We start from the raw sequence: 22,289 nt of genomic DNA, 5'->3' as shown, positions 1-22,289 counted from the left end.
CTTCACTAAGCGAGTAAGTTATTGAGACAAAGGGAGATGGGAGATGTTAGCGAGGAATTACCTGCTGAATAGAGTTACCAAGCTCATGATCTCTGATAGCATATTCTCTATCAACTATATATTGATAGTTATCTATCAACTGTATAATTATACACAGGAAATGATCAAATGCACGCTCTGTGGAACTGATTGGCAAGAAAGCTTTTATAGAACAGACATTTATGTTGACTTGGTGAAAACAAGTGGCAGCTGGCAGTGGACAGCAGATATGTTCATGTGCTTATGTATAATTTAAAAGGAATTTATAGTACTTTATGCTTTCACTGCACTATATGCATACATATATTCTACAACATATCTGTATAAAAACCATATCCATAAAATTCACACTGTAGTTTAGGGCTGTGCGATATGACCAAAATCTCATATCCCGATATAAGAATTCTATCCTCCCGATTACGATATAAATCACAAAAATGAGTCTAAGGTTTATTTTTTTAGCACCTGGCGGCTCTTTTTTACTTCTCATCCGTAAATAATCTGCTCTTTCATGTGATTCATTTTATTTTGAAAAGTCTCAACAGGATCTTGAGCTTTATTGTGAAAGGTTTACATGGAACATATACAAGTGGACACGCGATGGTGTTACCGTCGTTGTTGCTAACCACAACGCATAAAAACAGGTGCTTGGCGTCCATAGTGTGGTTATATTAAATATAAGAGAAAGAGAGAACTTTAAGAAATTAATATAGCCACTACAGTGACCATCAAAACGATGATAAAATATTGCCGTAAACAGTTTATTTTGCGCCACCATGAAATGATAAAATGAAACGATAGACGTTTTTATATCGTCATCCGATATATATCGTTATATCGAACAGCCCTACTGTGGTTTTGTGTGAAACTACTTAGAAGTGTGAAAAGCACCTAAATTTTGTGACACAGTGACAAATTACAACATTAAGTAATAACGGCCAATACTATTCAAAACTGTGTGGGAAGCAGGAGTGATTGGATTGTTGTAAATTGCAGTTGCATTGTGTTCCAAACAAAGGAGGTTTGATTGTCATGGTGGGAGAGACTGCACTGGGAGACTCTCCGTTGTAAATCTAATACAGCCAAATATGTGCCCTAAATGGGATGTTACACTAAGATTTAACAGAGCTATGCACATGATGACACCTATATATACAGAACCTATATTGTAGGTATTATGTTTATTTGTGTAATAGTATATCATGTTAGCACAGTATTTTAAAAACTTAGCTTTTTATACAGTAAAAATATGTTAATGCTCTAAGACTGAATGATCACAATTAGTTTTTTTAATGACATTACATGGCATGAGTGAAATATAAACAGAACATGCTAATATTTATCATTGTTTGTTTGTTTGTTTGTTTTTCTAAAACATGTAAAATCAAAACCTGCTATGAATTTCTATGCTTTCTGTAACATGTAACCATGTTACTAGGTATTGCTGGCTGGTTTCCTTGACAAATAGGCTATCATGAGGTGGTTTATGTAGACTTGATTAAGAATGGTGTGTGTGTGCAGAAAAGAATTGAGAATAACAAAATATTTCAGCAGATTTTTGTTGACTCACCAGTCTTTTGAGAGCAGCGCATACCCCAAAGAAGGAAAGATGAATTTGTGTTTTTTTCTAGAGTGCACAATGAAAATTTAATGCATTTTTTTTTCTCTGCATAAGAAAAGAACGAGTCAGTATATAAGGAAATATAGTGAAGGGGCATAGCTCTATTAGGGTCACAGAGCTTGTGGCAAGTCTCCTGTAAATGCTTTCAAAAAATGTTTCAACGCTTGTCATAACCATGTATAACTACTGCAAAATGTTATCTACAGGTGTCTTTTTTTAGCCTTTAAGACAATCTTAAAGACACAACATAATTAAGTTACTTAAAAAATGAAATGAATAAATAAATCATTCATTGTAATTATTCATCCATTTTTGTATCGACTTTAACATTTACATCCTAATTTTATTGTTTGTTGTAATAGGTTCTCCATCGATCGGACTACAGACCAGGAGATGATCTTTCATATTGATCCTGACTCTGGTGCCATCACGCTGGGAAAGATTTTGGACAGAGAGACTGCAGGCTGGCACAATATCACTGTGAAGGCTGTAGAAGCAGGTACATTGCTAGCCATTTCAAACTCTGAGTTTAACACTCTGTACAACCTAATACTAGTGTAATATTATTTATCATCAACTATTCTAATTTGCCAACTTTTCTGACAGTTTATTAGAACACTATAGTTTCAATTGGAAACAAACTGAGTTATTTTACTGATTCATTTTGACTTGTTTATCCTAAAGTGTGACATTAGAAGACCTAATGTTTGAATATTTCAAAGTTACTTGTGAAAGCAACTGTGTGCGTTCTAATGAAGCAAAAATTCAGTTTTAGAAAAGTATCAGCTAATGGTGAAGTCAGATTACAAACGAGTTACCAAAAAACAAAGAAAGAAAAAGTTGTGTCCTTAAACTGGATTGTACTGTTTAAAGATTAAAGATGTAATTTGCCTGACATTTCAACTAAAATTAACAAAATGTACATGTGTTTGAGCAATTTACAGCCGGATTTTTAAAACAAAAAAGCAAAATGATTGGCTAGCTTTGTTTACACCCAGTGCCTGCCAATGATTGTACAAGTTAAATTGGCTTTCTAGCATTTGCTGACTCCCAGCAGGGGTTATAAGGGGTGACAGACAACCTCAAACCAATGTCATCATTACTATTTCTTTGGTATATGACTGAATGGCTTTTATGTCTTTTAATATGAGTATAACTCGAGGTTTAACCTAGAAACAGCAGTAATATGAGCAGAACTTTTATGGCATCTTTTTAAGATTTGGTTTATTTGTACAGATTTTACAATTTGCGATAGATCTCATAAGCTTTAAAGACTTTCTCTTTGAGAGTAATACTATTTTCAATCGTTTCTTTCTAGACTTCACTGTTTTGACACACACTTTCTTCTACTTTTTTACATTTGAACACAGTGACAGAGTATATCGTTTATTTTCATTGACCATAACAAGAAAAACTGTTGGTCGCAGATCAAAGGCAGCTATGCACTACTCTCGTTTTTCTTCCAGGAGAAAAATATAGTCATCGCTTTCTTGCTTGTCGATGAGTTGATGAATACATTGCTGAAAATGAATGAAGAGCTTACATTTTTTTCATCTCATTGAGTTCTTTTGTCACAGCAAAGAAAATGAAGAATGTAATAACTTGAGGAAGCTGGGGAAGTTATTACTATACCATTAGGAGCAAACTTGAAAAAGGAGGAAGCCTGGTGTTCCTCACTTTTTCAATCTTTTACAGATGAAGTGATTTGAGGGTTGCAGTGAAAGCAGGGGAGATTGCATTCTGCATCTAACTGGTATCCAGCACTACACATAGAAGCGGAAAAAAAATAATACCATAAACAAAGCTGAATTTAAAATGTCTTCATATTTGTTCCTCAATCATATTCCCCTAGACCAGTGGTTCCCAATCTTTTTTTGCTCGGCCCCCCTTTGTTTTACAAGAAAAATGTCCACCCCCCCCTTCTCGCACACATGCACGCACACATCCTCCATCCACACACACCCATATTTTGCTCCATTGCGGTTTCTTTCACACCTCAAACACTTAGTAAACAATTGAGCAAATACAAGTAATCTGCAATAAATGACAGGCAGTAATAAAATAAACTACTAACTCTTTTAGGCTACGTCCACACCTACACGGGTATTTTTGAAAACGCAGCTGTTTCGTCCACACGTAAACGGTGTTTCCTATCACCGAAGACGGAGATTTTTTAAAACTCATTTTTTTTCAGTTTACGTGTGGACGAGGAATACAGAGTTCCTCACGCAACGTCAAAGGTATGTGCCTTTTTTCACGTCACGCTGTGCGCCACGTTTACATGACATGAAATGCAGAATGGCAGATAGAGACGAATGCATATATACTGTTACTGTTAATCTTACTATCCTCAGGTTTTACATGCTTACATATACACACGCAGTTACTGTCCCTCCATTTAGAAAGGCAGAGGCATCACGGTGTAATTATTTTACTGTAGTTGTTTTTTTTTTTCACGTGTAATAATATTCAACATTGCTATCAATGCATTTTTCAAAAAATGCCTCTCTGTGCAAAACTGTGGGACACTGTTAGTCCGTGATTTGAAGAGCCCAGCGTGCTCCCGACACAGGGAAAACCAATTCTGCAGGGGAGACCTACCTTGGCACTTGTGCAGGTGAAACCAAAGGGAAGATATGCTTCACCATATTTTCTAGTCTTTGGCTTAGAATGAAGTTGGTTTGGAAACATATTCAGCTATGCTTCATCTCCTGCTTTGCGTTTCTGTGGGCGCCCCGTGCTAGCAGTGTCCAAGCGTTTTGTCCCCCCTTTTCATACTGCGCCCCCCTGCAATGGCTCTGCGCCCCCCCAGGGGGCGGCCCCACACTTTTGGAAGGTCTGCCCCAGACTGTGATTACCCCAATAATCAATACTGCCCAATCTGAATAGTAAGCAGTCTCTTCCACCACAAACATTAAGACAAAATTAGCCTTTCTGAGTCCTCCCAGAGCAATTTGGAGCCTTTTGTGGTCTGCCTCTTTGTGCTTGGCATTATCTCGTAAACACGTTTTAGTGTTAATTGAACATTTAAAGCAACCATACACCTTTCAATATCAGACATAAACACATGCCTGCACTTGAAAGATAAAGCCTCTCTCATTGCCATTGGTGGAAACATCCACACAGACAGAGTCAGTGGTCAATGCCATCAAAATTCCCATCCACTATGTTTCTTTATCACCCGTTCATGGAGTCCTGAGAGCTGTACACATACAGAAAGCAGACAGAAAGAGATAGAATAAGTAGACACAGAAAGGCCACAAGAGAGATGGAAATAGAGCGGGGGGGGAGAGAGGCATATACTTGTGAAGCTATGAGCTAAAGTATTTTAAGAAGGGACTTCATTTTCTCCATAATGATTTTGTTCGCTTTTTTATTTCGGCCCTTCTGCTCATTAAAGCTAGACAGCCACAAGGTCAGTGTGTCTGAGGACATTGTTAAAACTGGAAATTTTGTGGCACAACCCTTAATTATCCCAGTTCATTACTGACCTTTGAACTGTTGTACTGCCCGTGTATCAGTATCGGACAAGTGACAACTGCTTCCTGACAATGCTTGGTGTAAATGCCCCAGGATTAACCTCTGTTGCAAAACTGAAAAACACCTAAATGTCAATTACTCCATATGTGCCTGAGTAAAGATGTTTTAGTTTCAAATACAAACATGCACACATAGTATGTCTTTGAAATCACCCAATTAAAAGGTGCAACATCTCCTGCAGACACTATCACTGGCAAAAAAAGCCTCTCATCTATGCACTGCTTGTCTCCCCTCCAGAAAACGCAGAACCTCCCGAGTACAGGAACAACATTTAATGTACTGTCACTAGCCACAGTACTCGTACTTCCTGACAATCTTCTCCGCAGAAACGTATCAGGTTAAGTTAGAGTGACATATAATTTTCGAGAACTGATAGCAAGTATGATATCACCTTGCAAAACTGCTTTTTTCCCCAGACAGGTAGGTGGGAAAAAAGAACATCACCCTGAGGGCAAAAAGATACTGAAGTAACTGAAAGTCTTTATCTCTTGCACCGTTGCAGAGAAGAAACATTTTCTACAGCATAACTTTTCTCACTTGCTGTCTGGCAAACAAAACACACACTCTTTGATTTTTTTATGGTGTTAGAACATTATTCTCTGCAAATCCAAATGAATCACACATTTGTTGGAAGATGCTGAAGAGAGATCAGTATCTCTTTTTAGTCAAAGTTAGAAAATGCGAAGGTAAGATGAATCTAAAGAGCAAAGTATGAAAGGATTGTCAACTTTCTATGTAAAGTGTTCACACCTTTCAGCACTGACAATAAATGTAATCACATTATTACACTGCAACAGTATTCCATAAGGAAAACAACTGTAAATAGGATGCTTTAAATATTCACGAATAAGCATCTTCTGATGTTTTGGATTGTGCTAAGCTTGGTACAGCTCACCACCTCATGGAAGATGGACTTAGCTACTGTGATGTCATCCACTGGTTTCTAATGTCCTGCTTTGAAACCTTGAGAAGAACTGTTGTGCCATTGTTATCATGGTTCCAAAAAATGGGCATGATGAGGAAGCAGGTCTGACTGTGAATTCAAAAACTCATTGGCTAGTGACTTGTGATTGACGTGTCATTAGCCAATGAGCGTGGACTTTAATATAACAGGTAATCTTCTATTAAAAGATAGACAGGAGCCCATAAGCTCAACGGGAAAGTGTTTACAGATCAAGACAAAAAACTTTTTCCCACAGACTTTCCCTGTATTTTTTACCCTCTTCAGTTCTTTCGGGACAATAATGGAGAAGCATATAAAACCAGCACATCTTTGAGACTTCTTAAAATGTTCTACTTGAAAAGATCTAAAAGGTTAATAAGCATCCCCGATAAAATGTAACAAGTTTTAAGTAATTGACAATGTTCAGGACCCATTCAATTTTTTTGCTTAAAAGCGATTGTTCATAACTAGCAATTCTCAGTCACACAAAATCAAGATATACTGAAGAGATTTCTGATAGCCTGGGTTGTCAGTGTAAAATTGGAGCTATTCAACAAGAGAAAAGAAAAAAACTGTAATACTGTAAATCTTTGCAGGCAGTATGGACAGGCCTCCGGCTCAGAAATGAGACGAAAAGCACACGCTCCCGAGTACATTTGTATCCTTATTTATCTCTCCTGACAAAAGTGACATTTTAAACCAAACTGTCTCCTCCAGCATAGACAATAAACCATTTGGTCCCGAGCATTGTAACAGTCCTGACACACACCTACACACATGCAGCCATCCACATGTGTGAGGAGACAAGCAAGCACTCACATACTGTATCTGTCTTCCCTGAAGTTATGTCAGTATAATTCAGCACCTTAGAGACAGTCTTTCTGTAAGATTCTCGACAGCTGGTATGTGCAGCACAGATGCAGAGCATGCCAATAATCTGTTGAGATCCTTTTTTATTCTTCTACACTAGCTGAAGACAGATTTAGAACAGCACCACTTGGTCCACATGAATGAACCTGTCTCACTGAATACGCTTTTTTTGTTTTTTTATTTTTTATTTATTTTTTTGTCCCGATGAAGAGAGTCTGTGGTGGTAGGCGCTTTCTCACATTATTTCATCTCTTTTCAGTTCTGGGAATTGAAATGTAAAATGTGTAACATCTGGTGATTGCTGGTTTTCATTCTGGCACAGCGGGGACAACAGAATAATGTGAAGATGAAATTAGAAGAGGAAAAAGAGATATCTAGGACTGGTGGAGCTCTTTTTGCATTTATGCTCTTGCTGCTCTGGCAAAAAGCAGTCAATTAAAACCCTGCATTGATGTGAGGATTATGCTATTAGTTGAGACCAGCATTCTCATTAGCTGCTGTGCAACTGTTAGACAGAACTATGTGGTGAGAGAGAGCAGGAGAATTTATCTGCTATAGTCTGATGACCATTAGTTTGCTTTGCTGTCTTTAGTAAATCTGTCTTGTCATTTTTCTTTTACTTGGAGTGTGGCCCAATAATTGTGTTTGTAAGCTCTGGAATTTTCCATCATCTGGTTGCTCACAGACATGAAGAAAAAAACACAGCTTTAAGTTTACCCATAGTTTAACCTCAAGTGTCAGTTTATCCCTATAATAACCTTGAGGCAAAAAAAAAAAATTAAAAAAACAAGTGTGAAGTTGTGGTGGGACAACCAATTCCCACAGAGTGGTGGAGAGTTTTTATTTTAACCACACACATTTACAGACATGCCAGTGTTGAGGACTTAATGTCTTGCAATGAAACCACATCCTAAAAAAAGAGAAGATAATGACAGTCTATAAAACCGTGGATGTTAAGGAAGGTAGGCATCTTTTCAAGGACTACAGTCCAGTTTCCAGGTCCATTTTGGTTTTCAAAAATATTTATCATTTGTTGCACTAAAACTACCGTTTTTTTAATAGAAAGTGCAACATTAATTAGATTTAGTAAATTAAGAGCAGCAAAAAAAACCCACAGAGTTTAACTTCTGTATAGAAATAGTTAGTAGCACTAATATTCAATTAAAAAACTGCAAGCTCTCATCTTGATCACTTGACTGTGTTAATTTGGTTGTTACGTACTATGTATAAGGATTAATAATTACTAGGCACTTATTTGTATGAGTGAGTTCACTTTATTGTGCTTAACTATCTTCCAGATTTACATAATTACAACAATTTAAATTCATTCAGTGGAACACTTGGAACTGATTTATGTGTATATTCAACCACTGGGTAATTGTCAGTAGCTGCATGTTGTTACATTTTCTGTAGGGTGCCACTCAGATGCATAAACTAGGTGGTGACAGCTGTGTATACTGATTTATTCATCAAGTGTGCACTACAATTAACCTACCATATCCAGACTAACAATTGCAGCAACCGGGCACCCCCCGCCCCACCCATTCTCCCAAAATGCACACACACACACACACACACACACACACACACACACACACACACACACACACCATTCTTCCTTTCCTTTTCTTTCTTTTTTCCACTAACTCAAGCTCTCATACACACACACACGCACACACACACGCACACAGGAGGCCTAAGGCTCCCTACTGTACTGCAAACAGTGTTTTATGAGAAAATGGAAACTCCATCAGACATTATCATATGATTAAGAATGGGAATTAAGATTCAAGGAGAAGTCAAGCTAATTTGAAGTGGGTTTTGATTGTACTAATTATATAATCTTCTCAACTCCCACATTTATATTTTTGCCCATTAAGAAAAATGTCTTGAGAGTGTGTTGTGGTGTTATATATCTGGATGTATCTAGCTGACACTGGCTTAAGAAAGAAAATGATAGTACTACATTTGCAATTTTGTCACAAGCATGTAGTTCTCATTTGCTGAGGTGTGTCTCTTTCACTTCGTTATCAGATAGTGAGTACCTAGAGACAAAACTAGCATCTTTGGTGCCATTTTTATGTCACTCACTGGCATACAAAAGTGTTTTTTCAGGTAGTGGATGTATTTTAAGTTAACAAAACCCTTCAGCACATAGCTACTAAACTACTTTCTGGTTCCTACTGGGAGATGTGTCTTTGTCTTGTCTGCTAAAGGCTAACAAGGGTGCATTAAGTGTTTTGTCTATGGATTCTTGGAAATCAACACCACTCTCTTATAGAAAAATCAGCACATTGGCAGGATTTTTAGCAGCAGCTGCAGTCCTCTGTCAATATCCAGAAGGGAGCACCGAATACTACACACTGCTATGTGTTTAGCAGCATATTGGCACAACACAAATTCCCTGTAGTTACACATAAGCCTGAATTTTAGGTTTCAGTTACATGTGTGAAAACCCAGGCCGTTATGAATATTCTGGTTAAACTAAAACTTTACCTCATCTCTTTCATGTGGTAAATAAAGCAAAGAAAAATGCCTGTGGAAAAAAAGACACATACAGTCGGAGCAGTCTAAGAACCTGTTGTTTCACTGCCAGTTGTCGGCTTCCCCCAAACACTATAGTTATAGTGAGATAATATAATGCAAATGCAAATGCACATTTCTGCCACAGCTCTTTACACAACTTTTATTTTCTGTATCATTCTTTTGTAGATAACCACACAATGGCATCCCAAACGTCAGTGAGCATTCGGATACTTGATGTGAATGACAATCCACCTGAACTGGCCACACCATATGAAGCCTCAATATGCGAAGATGCCAAGCCAGGTCAGGTATGTTTTCTTCATAAAACACAGACTCAAATAATTTCATTTAGACTGTGATCTCAGAAATGTAATCTTTGTATTTTTGATGTAAAAAAATCCTTTAAAAAATACTATTGCTCTTTGTTGAGCAAGAAGCTAAAGAGTGCCAGTCAAGTAGATTTCACTATAACAAGTTAAAGGTGAGGACCTTTGAAAACTCTGTACCAAAACACTGTGCCACAGCACACACATATTTTATTAACATCCGAATAGAAACAAAATTGCCACAATGTAATATTATCTGTGTTTCTTTAATCTGAAACATCAATATTACTGCAAAACAGCACACAACCTACTTAAGGCACTTTTGACAGTCATTTTTGACATGAATGACCACAATACTGAATGAGAAATTAGGTCCGTTGTTACACCCAAAAATACATGAGATTTCTGTTTTTAATTTATTTTACTTTTAGAGGGGGTTGTGTTTAGTTATTAGTCCTCATTCACTCCACTAAGTAACCAAAGACAAAGTATTTTTAGGCAGAGGAAGTGTTTGGCTCAAAATCTATGAAGATTTGATTATGATACCAGCATATTTAATTCTGTGGTTTTGTTTGATTTAGACTAAATTACTTAGTTACAAATATCAGCTTGCTTCCTGGCATATTTGTAAATTAGAAGCTTTTTCTATTTCATATTTTGGTTAGTTTACATCATAAATGATGTCGGGGGACAAATGCAGCATAAAGGATCATGGATGTGAAACATCCATTTTGGATATATTGTAATGATTCACAATATTGAATATTATGTATGAAGAGTATACAGTGTCTTTGGAAGCGGCAGTTAGAATGAAATATGGTCACCAAAATGGAAACATTACACAAATATTCAAACAAATGTTTGATAAATGAACAAGGTTTTTGCATTCCTCTGATTCCATGTAATGTATCGTTTGGTAGAGACTTCTGTATTTTTTTGTTTAGTATTGTTTTTGCTTAGTATTATTCCTTTCACTTTTCTACTGATAGCCCTGTGGTGCAGTGGGCAATATGAAGAACAGGGAGTAAGTCTCTGAGGTAAAGTCTAAAGAAACTGGACTTATCAAAAGTGTGATTAAATTGTTTAAAAAAAACTGCCCTCGTGCACTTGAAAGTGGAACAGCCCTCGTGGTCTTAGCAGGAATGCATCTCAAAGTCTATGTGAGATGCATTCCTGCTCTGTGTGTGTGTGTGTGTGTGTGTGTGTGTGTGTGTGTGTGTGTGTGTGTGTGTGTGTGTGTGTGCAATAAAATGTTTTTGTACCTAGATTACAAACCAGCCTATTTATTCTATTTATTGTCTTGTAATTCCTGATTATTTCCATATTTTTGCACAGCTCCACTCTATGATCTGTTTGACACTTAACACCAAAGGCAACTTTAGACTCAGCTCTAGGGCAAAGGCACAAATTCCCCCACGAGTCCTGTGTCAGAAAGTTAATTGCTTTCCAAAGTATTTATTTATTCATTTGCTATAAATTAAAACATTATTATAAAATAATTACAGATTTTGATACTGGATATCTATCCCAGAAATGTATTTGATTGGATTGATTCAGTCATATTGTTCTGCCTGTCAAGAAGTCTTTTCTTTAAAATGTCACTTAACAGGCTCTTCATGAGAGAGACGTCTTTCCTTCATGACCTTGATAGAATTTTAATTCTACCTTTAATGTTTGCCCCTAATTCTGATATGCTTCACTTATGCCTTTTTCAGGTGTTTCTTTTTTTCTTTTTTAATTAAGACGTGATCTGTCTGTTGAAAGTTGTTTCATTGTGGGAAAGAAAGTGGTTTCTGATATTTGATTTAATAGCATCTTATAATCCAATCAGGGCTAAAACGGCAAATAGTGCACCGTTTAAATAAAATTTAATTCAAAGAATTTCAGTCAGTTCAACCATTCATTCATTAATTAATTTTCTAAATGGAAAACATATAAGCCCTGCGATAAAACATTAATACCCAACAATCAAACAGTGGGAGTCTGTGCGAAAATCAAGACAAAGGCACTGATGTGGCTATTTCCAATCCAATAGAAGGCCAGGTCTTTCCACTGATCACCATTAAAAATGGACAAAGTCATTAGGGTGTTATATTCACCTTACATAGCCAACAGGCCCTGAGCTGAGTTAGAGCCAATTATCGTGTGCAGAGCAAAGGAATAATTAAAACAGCAAGGCTTTAAAGTGGGGCCTCCATGCTGGAAGCTGCATTTACATGTGTAATGAGGCTCAGGCCTCTCCTCCCCTTGATCCACAGACTCTTAACCACTTATAGCCCCCCTGTGCCTCTGCAGTACCACCAGTCTGTGCCTTTCTAGAACGTTGTCTGGTCTGATCTCCCTCACTCCCACCTCACTCTGTCTCCCATCTGTGAGAGCCCACATTAACCTTCAGCTCCTAATCACATAGAGATGATTAGTCTTCCAGCTAAAAAGATCATTGCTGGCTCCCAGCATTGTAAAAGAAAAGGTTTTTTAATGTTCTCATTAGAGAGAAAGGCAGTGAAATATTTCACATTGTAATTACAAACTAAAAGTGCATGCACAAGACTGTGCTGTCTATCCATCCATCTCTTATTTCATTTTATTTATTTATTTTTACTATCATCCTGTGAGGTTGGCAAATGGCAGGAACATCTGTTCCTTTTCTTCCGTTTTCATTTTTTGTATTTTCTCTACAGAGTCTCTTTAAATTTTGTTATGGGAAGTTGAGTAGGCTGTAAGGATTGAAATTAATTGTTTAAAGCATTTTCAGCCTCACATTCATGCTCAAGGGTAACCAATGGGAGACATGCAGGAAACAATTTGACCTTTTGTAATTTCCATGGATAATATAAAAATGGTTTCCTGTAGACACTGTGAGTCCCTACATATTAAAACATAGAGCAAGTGGTCTAAAAACCAATTTTGTTTTTGGATGTTTTATGATACGAGTTCAAATTTAAAGTATTTTTTCACAGATGAGTGCTTTTAATTTGTTTATTTGTTATTGTTTTTTATTATTAAGTTGGGTGCAGACATTTCACATTTTAGATCAGAAGTGTCAAGGAGACACAGACAGTTGGTCCACAACCAACCTGTTAACGTGTCCAGTTCAGCTGCTGGATGGCTTTGCAAAGTGTCATTAAATTACTTATGTTACGTGTGGAGTTGTAGATTAGGACCGAAGATGCAGCTTGTGATGAGAGTGAACTTTATTTAGTAAGGAGGATGATAAACAAGCAGAAACGGCGAGGCGAGAAACTGGAACAACTAACAAAACAAACCTAAAACCAAACCCAGAGATGTAGGGAGACACGGAGAGACAACGGAGGGAGATACGCAGGAAGATGGAGGGGAACAACACAGACGAACCAGCAACTACTAAGACAGAAGACACGACTTAAATACACTCAGAGAAACACAGGGAGATTACACACAGGTGGGGGACACAGCTGGGAGTGATTAACATGACGAGAGCAGGGAGGCAAACTGAAAACACTCACATAAGACGCAGACCTTCACAATAAAACATACAAGTAATGACACAACACACAAACTTAACACAGGCTCAGAGACGCGGACTAAACACAGAGACCTACTACACTAAGGGGATACACAAGCAGGGAAGACACCAAACAGAGGGAACACAACTAAACCCTAGAACCCCAAAGCGACAGTTGCTGTAACTTTTTTTGACAAAAAAATAAATAAATAAATAAACAAAATCCAAATTGTAGGGTTCTATTGAAGCAAAGTGTTGTTGCCTAATGTGCTTGAAATACTTTGATGTCTGCTGCTTCCCAAGATGCACTTATTTATTCAGCAAAATAAGCTGCCAAAAGAGGAGCCTAGAGGTATAAGCATGACTTGACAGATGTGTAAAATGCAATTCGATTTTGTTCCAGCTCCCGAGAATGTTGTTAATCAATTTAGAAACTTGGACAGGCCAGCAGCTTTCAGAAAGAGAAGTAATTAAACATTTATTACTTTCTCATGGAAAACAGAGATGTCAAACACAGTCGTGGTGTCATCTTTTGCCTAATGTATAAACGTCTAGATTCAGATAATGTGCACTTCATCCACTTCATCTGGAGTCTTTTAGTGGTAATCTGAGGTTAGATCAGGTTACTGTTGTTTTGTTCAGTGTCTACACTGTTTGTTTGTGTTTTTTAAAGCATCACTTCACAGGGAGAATTCATTAGAGCCCACATAACACCTGTTGTCGTGAAACTAAATCGACATCAAATAGTTTGGCTCAAGATTTGAAACTTTTCACAGAGGAGTTTTCTATCAGTTTCAAGTTGTCTTTTCAAATCAGCTAAACCCACATGCGTGGCAAACTTTATATCGAGTGATTGATAGCAGGTCTTGAGTATTCATAATTAAAGTAATTTATTTAATACCTAAATCATTTAGGCATACACCTTGCCATCAATCAATCCTATTATCAATGAAATGTACAGTATTTGCTCTGTTTACCTTGAATTATACCACTATGGTTGCCTGTCCCTGCACAGACACATGCTAAGAAAAATAGAGGCATGCATACACACACCCACACACATGCTGTACACAGGCTGCACTGTCACACTCTTAATGTGTCAGATCAACCCCCGGTTTACTGCGCTAATGAAGAGCGTTTCATTGTCTCCTGTTGTGTGCTCTGTTATCACCCAGTCTCGTTCACAGAGTGTCAGCTCCTTGGCTCAGGTCTAGCTTTTGGTGGAACCACAGAGAAAATCAGATTTACCTAAGCCTTTTAACTGCGGTTGGGTTTGATCCTATTTAAGAGTTGGCAATACAACATATTTGTGTGTGTGTGTGTGTGTGTGTGTGTGTGTGTGTGTGTGTGTGTGTGTGTGTGTGTGGAGTGCGGTGCGGTGTGCTTGAAGGGAATAAAAAATGGGTGAAAGTGGCAAAGCAGCTTTTGCTTGGAGACAGTTCACACCAGGGCCGTGACACAAAAATTGTTAAATAGCTTCTCACCTTTCATTTACAGAGCCTTCCTTTGCATCCTTCTTATGCAGGTTGATGTTCAGAGATTAAAAGAGAGAAAAAAAACTTTCCATAAGCCTGAATTAAAGAGAAATACAGTGAAAACAACCACATACAAAATACAGGTTGGATTTACGGTTCTATCATGTAGAACACATGTGCACAACCTTGCCAAAAAGAAATGCATCCTTAATCCATTTCCAGAGGATCAGTTCCAGGTACATCTCCACAGTAAATATAGTTGTGTAGAGTCTTTTTTAGTGGAGTGTACATTTTTAAAAACGACCTGGATAGAATATGAAACAACAAAGGGAAAATGTTGCCTGACGAGGAAAAGTCGGCACACTGCTATCAGTAATGTACAATAAGATGTAAGAAAGAAATAAGCACGTAATGTTACTTCAAAACACATTGTACTTAGTTTGACATAAATTCAGTGGCGCTGTTAAGGTGTCCTTCACTATTTTATTGTTTATTCAAATATGAATGCATCTAAAAGACAAAATAAGGAATTAAAGTCCACAATCACAATTTCAATTTCAATTTCAATTTTATTTCTATAGCACATTTAAAAGTCACAGGTACAACAAAGTGCTTCACAGACGAGCCATATTTGCAGATTTACAACAAAAGAGAACAGTCAACAACAAAAAATACAGTTATAGAATGGTAATATTACAACAAGCACGAACCGGGAGGAAATTATACTAAGTGGTTTGAAAGGCGAGCTTAAACAAATGAGTTTTTAACCGTGATTTGAAAGATTGAGTAGTTTCCGACGCACGGACATCAACCGGCAAGCTGTTCCAAGTTTTGGTGCAGCAAAAGCAAAGGCACGATCCCCTTTCGTCTTTAGTCGAGACATTGGTTGCATTAGGAGCCCCTGATTAGAGGATCTGAGTGCCCTTGTGGGGATATATAAATTAAGAAGGTCAATCAGATAGCTAGGTGCCAGGTTATTTAAAATTTTAAAAGTGTATAGAAGGATTTTAAAAACAATACGGTATTTGACAGGAAGCCAATGAAGGTTAGCTAGAATAGGAGTGATATGATCCTGTCTTCTAGTGCCGCTTAAAAGGCGTGCAGCGGCATTCTGGACTAATTGTAGGCGTTGGATGAGGGACAGTTGCAGGCCTAGGTAAAGAGAATTACAATAGTCCAGCCTAGAGGTTATAAAAGCATGAATGAGCCTTTCAAGGTCCTTGTGTTGTAGGTAAGGCATTGCCTTCGAAATTTGGCGTAGTTGGAAGAAGCTGGTTTTTACTACTGCAGCCACTTGCTTATCTAATTTGAGGGAACTGTCCAGCACTACTCCAAGATTTCTTACAGTAGACGATAGGTGACTGGCATAAGAACCTAAGGTCCCCGATAGCTGTTTCAACGGCATGTGGCTACCAAAGACGATCATTTCTGTTTTATTTTCGTTGAGGGTGAGCGAATTATGCAGTAGCCAGTCTTTGACGTCACACAGGCAGTTAAGCAACGGCAATAGCGGGGATTGGAGATCATCAGAGGGAATAGATTTGGATATCATCCGCATAGCAGTGGAAAGAGATATTGTGGTTCCTGAAAATTTTTCCCAGGGGTAGCAGATAGAGAGAGAACAGCGTGGGACTTAACACAGACCCCTGGGGCACACCACAACGGAGAGGTGCAGAGGAGGAAGAGTGATTTCCCATAGAGACAGAGAAAGACCTCTCAGTTAGGTATGATTTAAACCACGAGAGTACTACAATGAGTGTAGACAGAGGAAACATAATACAATAAAATGCCAACAATGCAGGACACTGATGAGCCCTCAGTGACTATTTGTTAAACATTGCGAAATTCAATGAATTTCCTATAGTAAAAGATCCTGATGTCATTTAGAGATTTAAAAACTGCCTTTCTCTTTAAATTATAGTGTTGATTAATGAAACCCTCCAATTATGATTTTGTTCCCACATCTTTGCATTTAGGATTTAACTGAAAGTGAGTTCATGTCTCAGAATGACTCTTAAGAGAAATTTAACGAAGGAAGTGCTGGCAATTTTCTGCGTACATCCCCAAACTCTCTCAGACTGCTGCTGTTCACCAGAGACACACATACTGTATGTAGACACAAAAATTAGATTTTTTTTTTGAGGTAATATATTTCCTAACCCTGAGAAAAACAACACTTAATATTGTTCACAGCAAGCAAGTTTAAAAAAGGAGTACTGTTTGCCCTCTAAAATATGTGACAAAAGATTGTCTTTACATAGTTACAGCGCAAGCACAATGTCTACAGAATTCAAATGAAAACATTAAAAAAATTGTAAAGCTGTTTTTAACTGTCACAGGCTTTCAAAGTCTGAGTTAAACAGACTTGCATAACAGAGCCATGCAAATCTATAAAATATAAAGGTTAAATTATCATAGCAAATAAACAAAGCCAATTTAGTAGCGTACAGATCACTATTCAACACCCAAATTATGAATGAGTCTTAATGGTCTTATGATGTGATCCATTTTAACTACAATTGCCATTCGGGCCATGAATCACACAAAATAATACATACGTAACTTAATTTTATTAAGATTTTACAGGATTTAATTTACATTTAACATTTGATATTCCTGGTCCGTGCCCTGATTTGGCAATTTTCCCCAGTGTTCAGCACCTCTCTAAATGGCACATGACTGTGTTCATGCGCCATCCCTCACCCACCTCGTGGTATTTATCTGATTAAATGCAAAGAGACAGATATCATATAGTGCAATGTGTGCAGAAAAAAGGCTGGTTGGAAAGCCAAATACTAAGTGTGGCCTGGGGTAACAGAGCCCTGTCAGCTCTGCCATGCTGTCTTACAGTTGGCTGAGTGGGTCAATGCGACAGATCACCTCAGTTTGGCCAAAATATTGCCAACCTCTAACCCTCGAGGACTGAGTTTGAAATAGCTAAATGCTAATCCTGCACTCACATAGCACACATATGAGCACATTGTTCACTCACCTTATGGATATGCATAAAGGACTAAGACAAGCACACATCAGATATAAAGGAGGAATTGGTAAAACAAGGCGTAAACCAGCAGAGATGAGGAAAAAAACCACATGAAAATACAGACAGACTCATAGTTTTGCCAGTGCTTCACGAGTAGGAGACTGAATGAATCATCTATTCTACTTACCAAATGCCTCTTCCTTTTGTCTTTCAAATGTGAATGTTGAATCAGATGAACCAGCAGACTTGACAGACTGAATATTCACAGTTTCCCTTTTTTTCCCCAAATTAACCTTGTCAGTGTTTACAGCATCAAGGTCTTTGTGCATTCAGTACAACTTTCTTTTCTTCAGGCAGAAAGTCTGGATGTCAAATGATATTTGTCACTGCATCTAAAATGTTAAATGAGCTTTTTTTGTAACTAAACGAATAAAATGAATATACTTAATTTCTGTAATTTTTCTGGAGAGCTTAGCTTTTATTTGCAGGAACACATGAGGACACTTGTCAGCATAATGTCATAATGATTGAGTTAAACCATTTAAATCAGACACTCAAAAAAGGCAGACAGTCAGTACTATAGTTTTTCTTTTGAGGGCAATTCAGATTTTTACCTCAAAACCTGGTAAGTGAATATATTTTAACAACACTATGTTAGGGCACACCTTGCTAGTAACAGATCGGGCTTTGTGCCTTCAGAACTGCCTTAATTTTCAGCAAGATGCTGGAAACATTCCTTAGACTTTGACATGATAGCATTACCCAGTTGCAGTAGATTTGTCAGCGAATATCCATGATGCACATTTCCCATCTAAGGTGCTCTACTGGATTGAGATCTGGTGACTGTGGAGTCCATTTGAGTACTGTGAACAAGGAATGGGAATGGATAAGAATTTAGTAATTCTGATTCTATTATTGATATCACTTACTGATTCGATTCCTCATTGATTCACTTTGACAATGACCACCATTGCTAAGCTGCATACGAAAGACATTACATTGATACAATGTTGTTGCATGTTTGTTGTGATCAGTGTTCGGATCTCTACTCAGAAAAAGTAATTATTACACACATTACACTGAATGCGTTTCCCTAAAAGTAATGCAGTATGTTAATTACACCAAGAAAAATTAATTCCTCCACTTTACCATCGCGGTGTTGTGCAATAAAAATAAAAGTTATGTCAATATCCACACTATATACTGCAATGCCATTTCCCTCCTCTGGCACACAACCTGAAATCGGATGGATAAACAAGCAGACTAGCAATTTCAAAAAATTGGATGCTGGGTACCGGTTTTCTACAAGAACCAGTTCACGATTTTTCTATGGTGCCAGTTAATATTACTTTTTATTTTTCGCATGTATCTTTTGACAGTCTAGTCTGGCCATGCAATGTGACTCAAGTTTTGCACAATGCATTGAGTCAGTTTAATTCTACGCTGGGCAACAGGAGAATGCTTTTCACCACTCAGAATAATGGATGCATTTGAAAACGCACCGCTGATGCTTGCGGTGAATTCCAGGCTTCAGAGATGAACCCAGCACTACACATTTTAAGTAGTTCAATGTTTATTTATTTATTTTTTTCATTACCCTCCCCACTGCCATCATGAAATGGCTGATTTCTACTGTGAATGAGAAAGCCTCCTCTGCCTCACAACCTTCACCTTTCAGACACCTATAGTGTAGATGGGGTGTACTTTTGGGAAGTCTCCCCCTGTAGTTTTCCAGAGATGCAAGAGATTTAAGGGGGTCAGGAAAGGGGACTGCTAGATAGAAATCTAATTAGGTGATTGTGCTTGAGGGAGCTTCACTAGCTGCTCGATAAACTCCCACACACTCCTCTCTCATTTCTCTCCCTCACTTTACACTCTCTCCCTTGGCACTTAGTTTCCACTCACCCTGCGATGCTGCAAGAGAGTCCCCCCCACTGAGGGCACAGTCACAGAAAGCAGATCATGGCTCATTTACTACATCGTCACTGTTGTTCATATTCTTCAAATAGAGGAGTAGATTCATCCCCCGGTTGATTATAAAGTTATTGCTTGTGTCTTCTCTTTGCTCATTATTCTTTTACCTTCAGAGAGAAATAAAGTTGACAGTGCTTCAGAGAACGATGAGAAGAAACTATCATCCCGTTTTGGCATACAACACTGAACTGTATTTTTCATAGATCACTGTGTATATGTGGTAGTTTATGCCCTATGTCACTGTGTCTATGTTATTGTGTGAGAAGACACACACACGTAAAGATGTTTATTGCCGGTCAAAATACTCTGGGAAATACAAATGTCTTTAGAGGGTATGTTTGTCCCTTTTTGAATTTTGCTTGGCCTTTGCTCTTCTTTAAATTCTCATATTAAATGAATTGAAGTGTGATTATAGAAGAAATCAAAGATATAAAACAGTAGTGCAAACATTTGAGCCATGGTTTACAGTATTTTCATGAAATAATTTGCAATTCACGATTAAAGCAGTCATATAACTCTGATGGAGACAACATGCCGACTGTGGCATGGATGTTTGTACCAACACTGGCAATGTGTGACATATTCAAAGTGTGTAGGAAACTTTAGTCACGGTGCTCCAATCAAGAAAGCAAATGAGATGGCATTGCTCATTTTTCCACATCATTGTGGAAAAGAAGATATCAAAAATATCTTGGGGTTACATTAAACATCATTTACATTTAGAGTATGTATAAGGTTGGATCCTGGCATTATAGCTGAAGGGTTTTTTTGTTTGTTTCTTTTTTTCTTAACTCTAGATCCACGAATGACCCCATTTTTAGAACACTTCTCTGAAGCACTTATTGTTGCTAGGTTACAAAACCGTCTTCTTCGATGTTAGATTGTAAATTACTAGTTTGTCAGTGACAGCTAGAATCAGTTTCTTCTTCTGGCACTCTGGACAGTATTGATATTGTAGGTCCCACCTCTTCTTGGTTTTGATTGGTTAGGGAGAAAGAAGTGACACTGATTAGTGCTGTCATGCTGAACTATATCCAAAATTGTCCTATTTTCAAACTGACAATACAAAACACTGTGTACTTTGGTGTTTTTTCACCAAAGACAGCTACAGAAGATTTGTATCCTCTGATACTGTGCAAAAAAACTTTTCAATTTTCAATTCAATTTTGTTTATAAAGCGCTAAGTCGGCTCAAGGTGCTTTATATTGTAACAAAAAGACAATACAATAACACTGAGGAAAAAAGCATGCCCTGTGGGCATAGAACCTCATTCTACATGTCTAAGCTACCACACACATGTAATGCCGCTCTTAATGCTTCTTGACATTAACTTGCAAAGCTGCATGTGACTCAGTATGATCTCACATTAAACAGACTTGCCAGTGCCCTAGAAAGTCTGTGTTATGTCTGATTGTGTCTGAGTTAAAAACAGTAAAGGTAAATTGTTCTGGGAGTTTTATCTGGGCACTGCAGACCGTAACCAAGCACTCACATTGCTCAACCAAACTGTATTTCGAGGAGTGTGCCCGTATCTGATATGGAGAGGCTCACGGTGTGTGGCGGACGTGAGAAAGGCGAACTGCAGACGATATCCTGATATGATTCTCTTGACACTGGCTCATGTGTAAAAAATGTTGAATATAAAATGTGGGATTTGAGTCGTCTCATAATATGCTTTCATTTTTTTAATCACATTTTATGAGTACAGCCACTATTTCATAGTCCATGCGTTTCTATAATTTGTGAGTGGAGATTTTGCACCACACTGAGGAAGAAGCAGTGATTTAGTCTGAAATCATGCTGTAGCATTTTGTAATTACAAAGTAAGGCATATTTTCCAAAACAGCCTCCCTGAGCTGTTAGTATGACTAAGCCTGTTCTGTGTTTGTGATGCAACGTCAATCCTGAGACGCTGTTTATTGTGAAGGCACAATTGTGGCCCGGAAGTGTGCTCAGCAGTAGCTTAGTCACAGTAATGCATAGCCATCACTCAGGCTCAAAGAGTTCTGTGCAGTGCCATAAATGAGGCTGTCTCACAGACGGGCAAATTGAGCTTAAAATCACACAATGAAGCAGATGACTTTATATGTGAACCACATGGATTACATCTAAAATAATATTGTTTGAATAATCAATTTACAGATGATGAATGAAGGACGCATTTTTGTAAAAGGATGAAAGGGAGACACTTTGTAAAAGATAAATGTAAAGGACGAGCAATTAGAGAAAAAGGTAATCACCGTGACAAACAGTGAGAACAGGCCAAAGAGGCATACGGGTGAAGAGAAAAGACAGAAGGGTTTAGTTCAATAAAAAAAAAAACTCTTTAACATTTTTCTGCACCTGTATCCTGCATCTAAAAGAAGAGACTAACAGCTGAGTAATGGCTTGATTCATTTCTCTTGATCTTATCTGATCCTGCGTGCTTTTCTGAAACCAGACAAAGGAATTACAACTGTCGAACACCTGCTTTAATCATTCTGAAAAATGCCTCACTTAAGAGTTCTG

General features: G+C 37.8%; 1 protein-coding gene across 3 annotated transcripts in view; it reads left to right on the top strand.

Annotated features, from left to right (window-relative positions):
• The window catches only part of LOC102289709 (cadherin-22), a 167,990-nt gene that overhangs the window by 133,588 nt on the left and 12,113 nt on the right, over window positions 1-22,289 (top strand). For all 3 annotated transcript variants that reach the window (XM_005929747.3, XM_042223974.1, XM_042223975.1), the window contains 2 exons: window positions 2,023-2,159; window positions 9,726-9,847. In XM_005929747.3, the coding sequence (XP_005929809.1) occupies window positions 2,023-2,159; window positions 9,726-9,847 (259 nt within the window). The remainder of the gene's footprint in view (window positions 1-2,022; window positions 2,160-9,725; window positions 9,848-22,289) is intronic.

Source organism: Haplochromis burtoni, unplaced genomic scaffold, assembly GCF_018398535.1.
Source record: "Haplochromis burtoni strain Fernald_Lab_line unplaced genomic scaffold, NCSU_Asbu1 Contig_125, whole genome shotgun sequence".
Taxonomy (NCBI): Eukaryota; Metazoa; Chordata; class Actinopteri; order Cichliformes; family Cichlidae; genus Haplochromis; species Haplochromis burtoni.
Note: the sequence above shows the minus strand (reverse complement) of the source record. Positions and strands in the feature narration are given on the sequence as shown.